The sequence below is a fragment of the Micrasema longulum genome, unplaced genomic scaffold (assembly GCF_059751315.1).
Source record: "Micrasema longulum isolate JH-2025_06_02 unplaced genomic scaffold, ASM5975131v1 h1tg000047l, whole genome shotgun sequence".
Taxonomy (NCBI): domain Eukaryota; kingdom Metazoa; phylum Arthropoda; class Insecta; order Trichoptera; family Brachycentridae; genus Micrasema; species Micrasema longulum.
The window spans coordinates 440,651-452,564 of NW_028277254.1; the positions used below are offsets into that span (position 1 = coordinate 440,651).

General features: G+C 29.3%; 1 protein-coding gene across 5 annotated transcripts; it reads right to left on the reverse strand.

The window, feature by feature from the left end:
* Positions 1–296: 296 nt before the first annotated feature.
* On the reverse strand, positions 297–10,440 carry LOC148285215 (cytochrome P450 9e2-like). Of its 5 annotated transcripts, none has more exons than XM_088228689.1 (10): positions 10,360–10,440; positions 9,276–9,553; positions 7,924–8,075; positions 7,522–7,648; positions 6,448–6,569; positions 5,089–5,270; positions 4,026–4,096; positions 3,706–3,927; positions 1,538–1,789; positions 297–848 (listed from the first exon to the last, which is right to left on the reverse strand). In XM_088228689.1, exons 2-10 carry the CDS (start codon positions 9,526–9,528, stop codon positions 673–675), a joined length of 1,557 nt encoding a protein of 518 aa, XP_088084815.1. In that variant the 5' UTR covers positions 9,529–9,553; positions 10,360–10,440; the 3' UTR covers positions 297–672. The 5 variants fall into 5 exon arrangements, with proteins under 5 accessions (XP_088084815.1, XP_088084799.1, XP_088084808.1 ...); XM_088228673.1 differs by having other exon boundaries at positions 9,276–9,573; XM_088228682.1 differs by having other exon boundaries at positions 9,276–9,576.
* Between the last annotated feature and the right edge of the window lie 1,474 nt (positions 10,441–11,914).

Genomic DNA, 11,914 nt, shown 5'->3' on the forward strand with positions numbered 1-11,914 from the left:
CTTCATTTTTTATATCCTGATATTTGGCAATCTGAATGGAGTTTGGATAAACGTAGTTCTACTGTAGTATTATTTTTTTTTACTTCTTTGCTGCATGCACTTTCTACATTAGTAAAAACTGCTTTAATATTCCTAAAAATATATATTTTCTAAATAATTCCACTTGGTATTAATTATAATAAGGAATTTTAGTAATACTTTTATCTAATCTAATTTTACTTAATAACATTCCTCACACGCTTGCTTGTTTATATAAATATAAAATTATATTTGCAAGATTAAAAATGAAACTTAAATTATGTTGTTTAGTATTTTATTTGTGATGTTTATCTAATAAATACATTTCTATTTCATAATCTCTTTTTCGTACATACAAAATAAGTTTTTTTTATTTCTTAAAATTAAAATCACAAAGCTTAAAAGCCATTTCAGCGGAATATAACTTTTCTGCCCGGAGAGGTAATTTTGCATAAACTGCAAAACACTCCTTTTTTAAAATACGCCAACCACAAAAATTGTATAATATTAAATCGACTAATTCAATACTACTCATTATAATATTGGCAATTACGCATATTTATTTTAGAAAATATAAGTCTGTGTTAGTTCTTGGTTAAAGTTCATTGAAATTATTTATCAAAGAATAAAATGTTTAATAAATAACTTTATAAACTAAATTGTAGCATTCAAGGGCTCTATATTGATCCAGGCTCCCTTTTCAGCCTTAAGAAGCATCGCACGACGGTCAAATGTAAATGGCACTTGAGTTTTATTACAGGGACTCAATTTAAACTCCTTGAGAATATAAAACAAGTAAAACTTTGCAGTCATCATTGCAAATCGCAAACCTAAAACATATAAAGACAAATTGATTTATTACTGTAATTTTCTTTCATATGTTACTTTTTATTATATAAGTTCAAGTTCACTTGTAGATTTCTTTGCTTGATTTTATAATGAGTATATAATGGAAAAAAACATATTTGTCTTCTCCGTGCTCACATAAAATTTACAATAAATATGAAAATATAATTAACTGAGAGTAATAATTGAAATATTTATCTCCCACTGTAATTATAGAGTAATTTGTCTGTGACGATGAAGAAGACGGTTCTGCATGTGAAATAGAACCAGGATCCCGGATAAGTGTTTTCAACTTGATGACTGCTCTCAGGTAAAATCCTGATTAAGGAAATCAAGTGGAATAAATTCCATATAGTAGTGTAGTGGATGGCGCATTCACCTACCTGATTCCTGGGAAAATCAACATGAATTTGTTTATAGGGTGGTCTTACACTGTAATATTATATTGTCCCTGGACTGGCACTTGAATCGTAAGACCGATCACCTTGCCCTCTTGTAACAGATAATCGAGATACGCTGCATTTACTATACTAATGCAGTGCACTATTGGGTGAGAATTTGATAATGATGACCTAACAGTTAGATTTTTTTTTAAAGGGAGTTTTACAACATATAATAATAACAATGGATAATGAATAATGGATACTTATCATTAATATAAAGACATAATTACCGATACAATTTCTCGGTCCCATCCCAAAAGGAAGGAACAATTGATTGGGTCTTTGACTTTTTTCTTCGGGAGAAAATCTATCCGGATCAAATACATCCGGCTTTGGATAGTATTCTGGGTCATGCATTATTCCGGCTATCGGAATGACCATCACATCTCCCACATTGATGTTCAAATTAGTCCCAGGAAGAGTGTAAGGTTTGGTGCAGGTTCTGTCCACTCTTGACACCGGTGGAAACATTCGCAGAGTTTCTAAAAATAAACAATTAAAGAGAATAAACAATTTTACTTCATGAAAATTGAATTGTAGAGAATTTATTTTTATTTGTTTTGTTTTCTAAATAATCCGAAAACACAAAATTCTGATGAGCTTTAAGAAGATTATTCATATATAAAATGAAGGCAAATAATTACAAAAAAAAAACTACAGTTTTACCATGATGCATATGCATAAACAGGCATAAAAATTTCCAGCTATAATTGATGTGAACAATGGAGAGTGGTCATTTTCGGTTCATTTAATTTTTTGAATTATCAACAAAACATTTTTAAGAGCTTCTGACAGTTTTCCGAAATTTAATATCACCTTAAATAAATAAATTAAAACAGTTTCGATTCCCTACAGCAGAATTATAAATAGTAACAATGAGATTAATTTTACAAATGATAAGAACCTTTTTAGGCTCTTTATTTATCGGGTTAATCTAAGAATCATGTTGTGTTAGTGTTGCGGACTCGCAGATCAGAGGTCCGAGGTTTGAACCCCAATCTACTCCAACTTGATTTTCATATCTTAATAGTAAGTTATTTACAACTCGTTAAAAATGGCCCCAAAATCGAAATATTTGGGTAAATAGTAAGAATGCAAATATTTCCTTTTTTATAAAAAAAAAAACTTGGTGTAATTTGTATCTATCGGATACATGTGGAACACATTTTTGAAGAAGCTTAACTGCGGTGCTAGTGTTAAAATTGGAGATATTGCTACTGTCGTAAGTTATTTTCCCTATTTTTAATGATTGTTTAGATTAACTCAGTTGTTATTTTGGAGATACATGTAGTTTTTATTTGCTGCGAAGATTGGATTGAAAAAAAATTTATTATCTTAATTTTTTTGGCATGTCATTTCTCAATATTTTGCAAAAATGTAAAACAAAGTAGAAATTTCAATGATGTATACTTACATTCATTTCAACAATTAAAAGAATACTCACTATTATACCGAGTATACCACAGATAAATACAACAATATTTTTATGAAATATTAAATAAAAAACTAGGCAGAATAACCCTATTTGACGGGAATCTATAAATATCTCCAAGTCACTCTAATTTTGCCAGCAAATAATAAATACCATATTTTATAAATAATATTTGAAAATGAAAAGTTTAAAGGAAATGAAAAGTATTATATTGAAAATTAATTTAGAGGTCCATTTATTTTAGTAATAATACATAAATTATAAATAAATTATATAAATAATATATGAGATAAATCTCTCTGCCGCTTTGCATGTGCAACATAGGGTAAGTAAAGAAAAAAATTAGACACATCTTTTGAAATATCAAATTCAAGTAACAATTAAAAAGAACCTTTCAATTTGAAAGTTTACTTTACTATCCGTTCTTACAGTTGCACTCTAATATTAAAATAAGAAAGGTAGTATATCTATAATTCTGTAACTTCTAGATGCCGGTTCAGCAGTGGAGATGAGGAAACATCTATAGATATTATATTTGAATGTGATGCTTTATATCACAAAAGAAACCACATCCTCAGAGGACCACTGGTTTGGGGACCTGGGCTTAAAGCCACAAAGTAGCCAGGCTCTCAAGGCTTGGAAGGCGAGAACTTGTTTACAGGGACCCGTTACAATAGATTTACACAGGTTGCAATGACATCAGGAGCTTATATATATATATATTTTCAGAGCCATACCGCAAAACTTCAGAGGAACATTTTTTATGATGTACTTGAAAACGTATTTGATTATTATAATTATATTTTTGTCATTGAAAAAACTTTTTTTTAAAATATTTTTTTTTGAATTTTTTCAAAAAGTTGACCATGAGGAATGTTCTTCTGAAGTTTCGCGGTCTGGCCCTGAAACACGGTGTATAGCACTGACCCCCATTTTTCAGCAATAAAAATATAAAGTAATATTTACCCAATAGCACTTGTTCGAGAAGTGGTATTTCATTGACGAGGTCATATGTGCATTCCTTTCCATTTGTATCAGCTGCGGCCTTAATATCCTTCCGGAGCCTCTCCTGTATATCAGGGTTGGTGGCCAACATGGCGCAAGCAAAGCTCAACAGAGTACTTGAAGTCTCAAAACCAGCAATAAGGAACAGTATAGCCTGGCCCTGGATCATCACATCACTCATTACTGGAAAACAAAAATGGTTGAAGTAAATAAGATAAATATTCATATTAATTATAGTTTGAATTTTGAATAGAACGATGTCTAAAAAAATTATAGTTTACCTTTTTCTTCGGAACTTTCAGCTAATTCCTTTTTAGCAGCATCCACCATAAGTTGCATAAAATCATTACGCCTAAAAGAAAATACTTTTGTATCTAAACAATTCGCTTTTTATGTTGTCAATTAATAAGCAATTTTTGTAACTTTTTTTTTCACTTTCGCATCTGATCCCACCAACGGGACAAAAAAATACCATTGTGTCACACAAACCGGCCAATACATTCCCTTCTCAAAGGGATTCATAATTTCTGTCCAGATATTTGGACATATTTCAAATTTTGTTGATTAAAACTAATGTTAGTACATATCTGTATTTTTCAATGTGCCACCAAAAATTTGACCAAAACATATGACAGAAAATGTCTTAAAGACATAAATTGAGGTGATGTTTTACGATTTTAATATTATTTTATTTATTTACAATGTAAGAATATTTTTAAACACAGTTAACAAACTCATATTGCTCAAAAATAATTCTAATGACGGACATGATAGTTTCATGAAAGGCAAAAATTTGACAGGCGCCGTGGCGCAGTTGGTTAGACGCCCGACTGTGAAACTGGCGTCACGGGTTCGATTCCCGCCAGTTGCAAGAAAAAAAATCCTTGAAAGATTTTTTCTCAATTGGTCTGGGTGTTTTAGTGAAGTTTTCATTACCTCCTTTCATATCCCTTCTATCTCACCTGCTGATAAGCCTCTAAATAGAAGCTTAGCGGATTATTTCTTCAAAAAAATATTAAAAAATGGTAATTCATTTATACTTCGCAAACCATATTAGATCTGAATTCTGACATTTATTTTATTTTTTTAAATGTCAGAGTTTGTCAAAATGCTTCTACAAGCATGTCTACACAAAATGCTGGACCTTTATCAACAAATGGAAGAATTAAAGAAATACGAGTGTTCAAACATGGGCAAAATTGTGAATTTTACACGGTTTGTTAAGTGGCCACTTAACCCAGCCAATGACAGATCATAAGCCATGTAAATGCCTAGACCTGGATATTTGCTTCTAATTTGTTAATCAGATTAGAATTAGAATATTTTGACAATTATCCACTTTACCTTTTAGAGTGATCATTTTCCCTTTCAGCTTTAGTATTGACCACCACATCCCTGAGGTGACTGATAGTTGCCGGGTTGAGCATGTTTACTGGAACATATTTTAGTGCTGTGGGGCACATTAGCAACACTACAAAGAATATAAAACGCTGGTACAGAGGAACATCTGTGAATTTTGCTGCAATCTGAAAAAAAACATTTCATGGCAATTTGAAAATCTATAGTAATATTATAAATGCGAAAGTATGTGTTTGTTTGTATTTCCTTCACGTCCCAACGGAGCGATCGATTGACATAATTTTTGGCATTTGGATTTGAAAATCAGTAGGCGGTATGGTGGGATGTCGAAAAGAATAAATTTGAAATGAATTCTATAAATTTTTATAATTTACTTGCTTTATCTATGGTTAGTTTGCATTGCTTTTTGTTTTGATTCTGTCATAGGATTTTGGATTTGTGAACAGAATAACCATGGTACATGGCCATAGACTAACGGATTATCATATTTTTTCATAGTGATAGTTGGAAGACCATGCTACTCTTTCAATCCCAATAAAATATATCATTCCATAGGGAAAATTCTTATTAATAAACAAAAACTCATATTTATAAACGACACAACTAATTATTTACCGAAATAATTTCTCCCTAATACGACGTGAGTGAAGCTGCAGGTAAAAGCTTGTAACTTATAATGAAAAATATAATAGAAAGTATTCCAGATTTATTTGGGAGGTACAAAAAAATCCTAAAACAATAAATATCAAAATAGATTTTTATTTGGGATTTTACCTGTTTTAAATTTTTACAATATTTTTTTATTATTATTCTACATAAATTAAAAAGATACAAAAACATATTTTTAAAAACCCACTTAACCGCGAGAACAGCTTGACAGCAGGTTTTTATAAAATAATTCATTCTTTTAAAATATTTTTCATAATTAAACCTGAAGTACTATCCTACTACTATACTGTCTATATTTTTACAACAAACTTTGGAAATATTTCAAAAGGCTGTAGCTGCCTGTTTCCATACAAGTATTGGATTGTATCAAATTTATGTAGTATTACAACAGAGACAGAGAACATTTTTGAGAGGGGAAATGTACAGAATCCCATATATTGCACATATTGCTTTTTCAAAAATGTTTTCTATCTCTGTTGTAATAATAAACATCAATTTTGATAAACTCCTTAGTGAGTAAAATCCAAAACATGTCTACAATAATTTGAATATACTTAAAATATTGTTTATAGTAAAAGATTATGCTGATCATAAAGTAAAGAAAATAGGAGACAAGAAAAAAAAGTTTTTTCTGAAGAATTATACATCAAAGAAGAAATAATATAACTTTATTACCTTAACAAATTCGGCTTCAGGGTCTTTTAAAGAGGCACAATCCAATCCAAAAGCACAACTTCCGATAACTTCCAGAGTATAACGGCCTGAGAATTCTTTCATCTCAATATCTGTGTCAGTGGCTGAAATCAAATCATTGTAAATTACATGTAATGAACAATCGATTGCTTTTTTATGTTAGGTTCATTGTTACAAGCAAAATCTCGTGGGAAATAAAAGTAACAAAACAATAAGCTAAAAAAAATATGTTCATGTCATATGGCACCTATGTCATGTATTTTATTTAAAAGGATTTAGAGTTAAAATGCATACTTTAATTGAATATTTTTGAAATATTTTTATAATATTTTTTTGGAACCTACTTCTCCAAATTTCCTAAATTTATATAATTTCACAAATTTAAAAGGAAACTATCAGATATATAAATATAACTGTTATTTTAGGAAACCCCATATTTGGCCAAAATGATTTCATCACATAAACATATTTGTAACACCTTTTTAAAATTATTATTATTCATTATACGCAGGCAACCTTAGCTGATGCGCCTATATCTCGTGTACTGCTTTTTGTCGGCGTTCTTCTTCCTTCAAAAAAGCATCCAAATGATTTTTGAACTGGCTGACTGAAATGGAATGGACAACTAAACTTGGCAATTTATTCCGGTCTGAAACTACCCTGCTAGAAAGGAAGTTTTTCTTGGGGTTGAGGTAAAATTGGGGATGAGAGAGCTTCCAGTTATGACCCCGTAAATTTGTTTTGGGATTTAATAGGTACATCTCATGCAGGGGGCAGTCATAGTAATTATTAAGTATCTCATAAGTTTCTATCAAGTCCACTCTCTTTCCTTGTTCTTCCAATTATGTAAGTCCTAGACTGTCTAAGTTTATGATAAAGTCGTAACACCTATTACACACATTTATTAAATCGTGATGTAAAACAATGAGCACTTTCATATAAAAAAAGTCATTAGATAGTTTCTTGCAAAATATTTCGGTTGACTAATGGATTTTCTGAAAATATATTTTATTTGAATAAGATAAATTTATTTGCCAAAATAGAAAGGAGTGATACCTTTTCTTTGTTTCAGAAACTCTACCATTTGTTTACCGCACTGCTGGACTAAATTTTCCATGGCTCGTAATTTACCAGAGCTGAATGTAGGAGTTAAAATTGCGCGGACACTTTTCCATTCTTTGCCCTGAAAAATAATAATCAAAATTTGGGACATCCTTTTTTACTGCCAAAAAGTTTTTTTTTTAAGTAGCAAATATTATTTTTTAGACATTTAGCCTAAAAAAGTATTTGAACAAGCTTACTTGAAAAAAAAATTTAGCCTATAAAATTATTTGAACAAGCTCTATTTTTTTTTTGCACTAATCTCTACCATCCTAGAATAAGATATTTTCGTATTAAATAAATTCATTAAAAAAACATCACAGGAGATGAACATAATGCCATTTATATAATATTTACCTTGAGGTTTATAAGCATCTTCTTCATGTATATTGGTGAGCTAGTATTCAAAGAGTTTCGGTCTGTAAAATGATCAAAATCTTTGATCATTACTGTTTTTATAAGTTCGGGATCTCTTAACATTAGTAATGGCCGCCGACCTTCAAAATACCCTGAAAATAATTTTAACTGTTGAAGTTATATTCGTACATTTAAAAGTATTGTAATTATTTTATTTCAATTGCATTGTTTTTTTTTTTATAATGAATAAAAAATATTTAAATTTAGGGGGAAATTTTCAACGAGTTGTAAATAACTCACTATATGAAAATGGAAATCAATTTGTGGTAGAGTGGGATTCGAACTTTGGACGTCAAATACGTGACACTAGCCACGGGACCACAACCCGGTTCAATTTGAAGTTTATTTGAAGACAAGTAATTTTTTTAGAAAATTATTTAAATGTTTTACTCTGAAGTTAACACAGTTAATAAAATAAATAAAACAACTTTGTTTTTATCCACTTATTTTCAAAGCTTTGAAACCGATCGGCAGAAAATAAAAGTGATTAAAAACAAAATCATTTTTATTTATTTTATAATAATGAATAACCACAAAGTTAGTGTTTCAAATACAAAATTAATAAATACAGTTATTTTGCTTGGTTTTGTGGTCTTACATTATTATATTTTCTAAGTTTATTACTGTTTGAATGACACAATAGGGAAATATCAAATACTACGAATACGGATAAAAATATATAAAATGGATTTAGAATAATTGATTGTGTTTTCAAAATCAATATGGACATTGTGGAGAAATGTTTTCATTTATAAATATTTATTTATTTAATCCAATATATAAACAAATACATAGTTTACAAAAAAAATGTTTACACTATAGGTACATTCAATAACATTTCCTTTTTATTTGTGGATGTAGCCACTCCACTGACCCACAGGCACGTTCCGGAGTGTCAGTGTAATATTTATGTTATACAGAATAGTACATACTTTCATATTAAAAAAAAAAATAAAAATATATATAAATAAATACCTCTCTAGAAAAACGCGACATGTTTTTTTCTTTATAATTGTGACGTCAAGATTCGTGACAATGTTGTAAACAAATTTGAATGGTCAGGAACAAATAAACATGAATCGTGACGGAATTGAAAATTACAAATTTAAAAATATTTTTTATGCTACTAATAAGGTAATAAGTAGCAAAAATTTTTTTTTTTTACTAGACAGTATTTCACAGACCTTTATTACTTTGAAAATGTAAAAAAAGTTATATTTCCCTATTGTTTAAATACATAATATTTTTTGGGAACTTTAAGCAGTAATTAAATAGTAAAAAAACACACTCACCTCCATAAGGTAATCCTTTAAAATGTTCATAAACTTGAACATTAAAATCATGGAATGATATTTTTAACATCAAGCGGGGTCCAATATTACCAAGAATTATAGTTGGTTTAAGATGTGGTACACCTAACTTGATGAAGTGGTCATATGTTTTTGTATAGTGGTAATATAAAAATAACACAATCATCAGCAGTGTGATGAGAGTTAAATTATTATAGATTTTGCTTAAAAAATATTCAACACTGAGAAACTCCATTGTGTGCGTTGGCAATTTTCTATTCCTGTTTATATGAAAATGTTTCTGCTTAAATGATAACAAAAGTAAACAAACGTAAGTAACAAAGAGTATAATAAACAAAACAAACAATGAAAATATGTCACTGTGATTACAGGAACAAACAAAATAACTTGCTTTTAACTCATATATTGAGTAAATCATTTAATGTTAAAATGGGTTTGAAGTTATTTATATGAAAAGTTAAAAGCAATTGTCATTTTGTTTACAAGATTAAATATATTTTATTTATAAATAAAAAATATTTTACTACCAGGAAAAAAAATTCTTTAAATGAAAACGGTATGAAAATATTATGTTTACTTGAAGAACATAAATACTTATTTTTATTAGTAAAGCGCGACCTCGTTAGCTTTATTTTTGTACAAAAACTGGTTTTATTATACAAAAATTCGCGTGCGAGTTTGCCGGTAGAGTATTGCGTTTTACCGATCAAATATATTCTGTTAAATCTGTTTTAAAGCGGGTGACATGACAACGAATTAATCATACAATATTTTAGATAAATACTGTAATGTTATTATAATATATTATGTACTCACCAAATGTATTATGCAATTATTAAAACTTGACATTGACAACAATGACATGTGATATTGTTTACAAAAACAATAGATTATAGAGATTGAAGAATAGATATTAGATAATACCGGAAGTGAGAAACATTAATTGACAGGAGATTCTTATCTCTATGGAAACCGGAAAAAGTAAACTATCGATTTTCTGAGCGGGAAATTAAACCATGAAAATGTAAATTTTGTATTTAAGGTATATAAAACTAAATTGACTTACGCTGGAATGTACAAAAAATGTTTTAACTGCGCAAAAAACGTGGACCAAGCGACCGGCGCGGTTGAAATAATTGTGTTTAATGATTACTTTACGCTTACACAAAGCGGCAAAGCAGAGGCCAAGCCAGTAGGTATGGGCTTAGCTACAAATAGCAAATCAAACTGCGAGTTATGAAGCTATGTAGGTAGGAACGCGATCTTAAAAATATAGTTTCTCAAAGGTTTTAAATAATAAAATAATTACAATAAACTAATTTAGTGGTAAAATATGTGATATTCCCTGGATCAAAATATTATTTAGTGATGGTAGGCATAATTTAACCATAAAATAATAATATAATCATTTTTATTCCAGTTACATGTTTAAATACTGCAGAGCCAAATCTAACGTATAAAATAAAAACATGGTGTAATAAAAAAAAACATATTTCGTTTTAATTTAACGATGTAGAGATAGCTTACAAAACATGCATAATACATATCAATTTATTTTTTTTAAATAAAAATTTCCTAAGAAATTTGGCCTAAAATACAAAATAAAAATTACTTAAAATAATCGACTTGCAAGGAAAGAAAGAAAGAAAAAAATGATTTTTTGGTCAATTGAGATAAAATAAAATTAATTATTTTGTATTATGTCCTTATGGCAGTCTCAAAATTTGCAGCCATCGCTCGAACAGGGGTGAATCCACCCTGCAGTGGCTAGGAAAAGCGTGTTGTTGGAGCTTTTCAGGCATTCCCGTAGGTTCCCGGCTCATTGGCGTAGTAATATATATTTTTATATTTCTATGCTTGATAAAATAACTTATTTTAAGACAATTTGGATATTTGGTCATGTATAAAGTTGATGACCTGTCATAAGCTAGTTTAAGTAATCATTTCGTACGATAATGGAACAATATCACCTTTTAAAAAACATTTTTAAGTAATAAAGTAAGTAATAAATAATTTTACTTATTAGAAGCATAAAAAATATTTTTAAATTTGTAATTTTGAAATCCCGCAAAAACGGTCATTCTATTGGCCACGCCCCTAATACGTCACGATGCATGTTTATTTGTTCCTGACTATTCACATTCGTTTAGAACATTGTCACGAATCTTGACGTCACGTCATGGCCAAACATGCCGCGTTTTTCTAGTGACGTATTGAAAAAAATACTAAATAAATGAAAACATTTCTCCACAATATCCATATTGATTTTGAAAATACTATTAATTATTGTATTTCTATTTCATATATTTTTATTAGTATTCGTAGTATGTGATATTTTTCTATTACTTTCCGACATATTTGTTGGGAAAGTTTATATTTTTTTATAGTAGGTATTAGTACTTTTCAATAAAATAAAAAAATAGTCGTCTATTTACTGAATTTGGCATATTTATTTCCTGCAAATTGGTATAAAATAATATAGTTCAAAGATCTCTATTTATTTTAACCCGAAGGAGCACGTTTTATCTGTCACACTGTCACACTATCTCAAACAATATAAATGAACGATAAACGACGTGTTATTGCTTTATTGCGTATGTGCATTTCTCCGGCAAAATAAA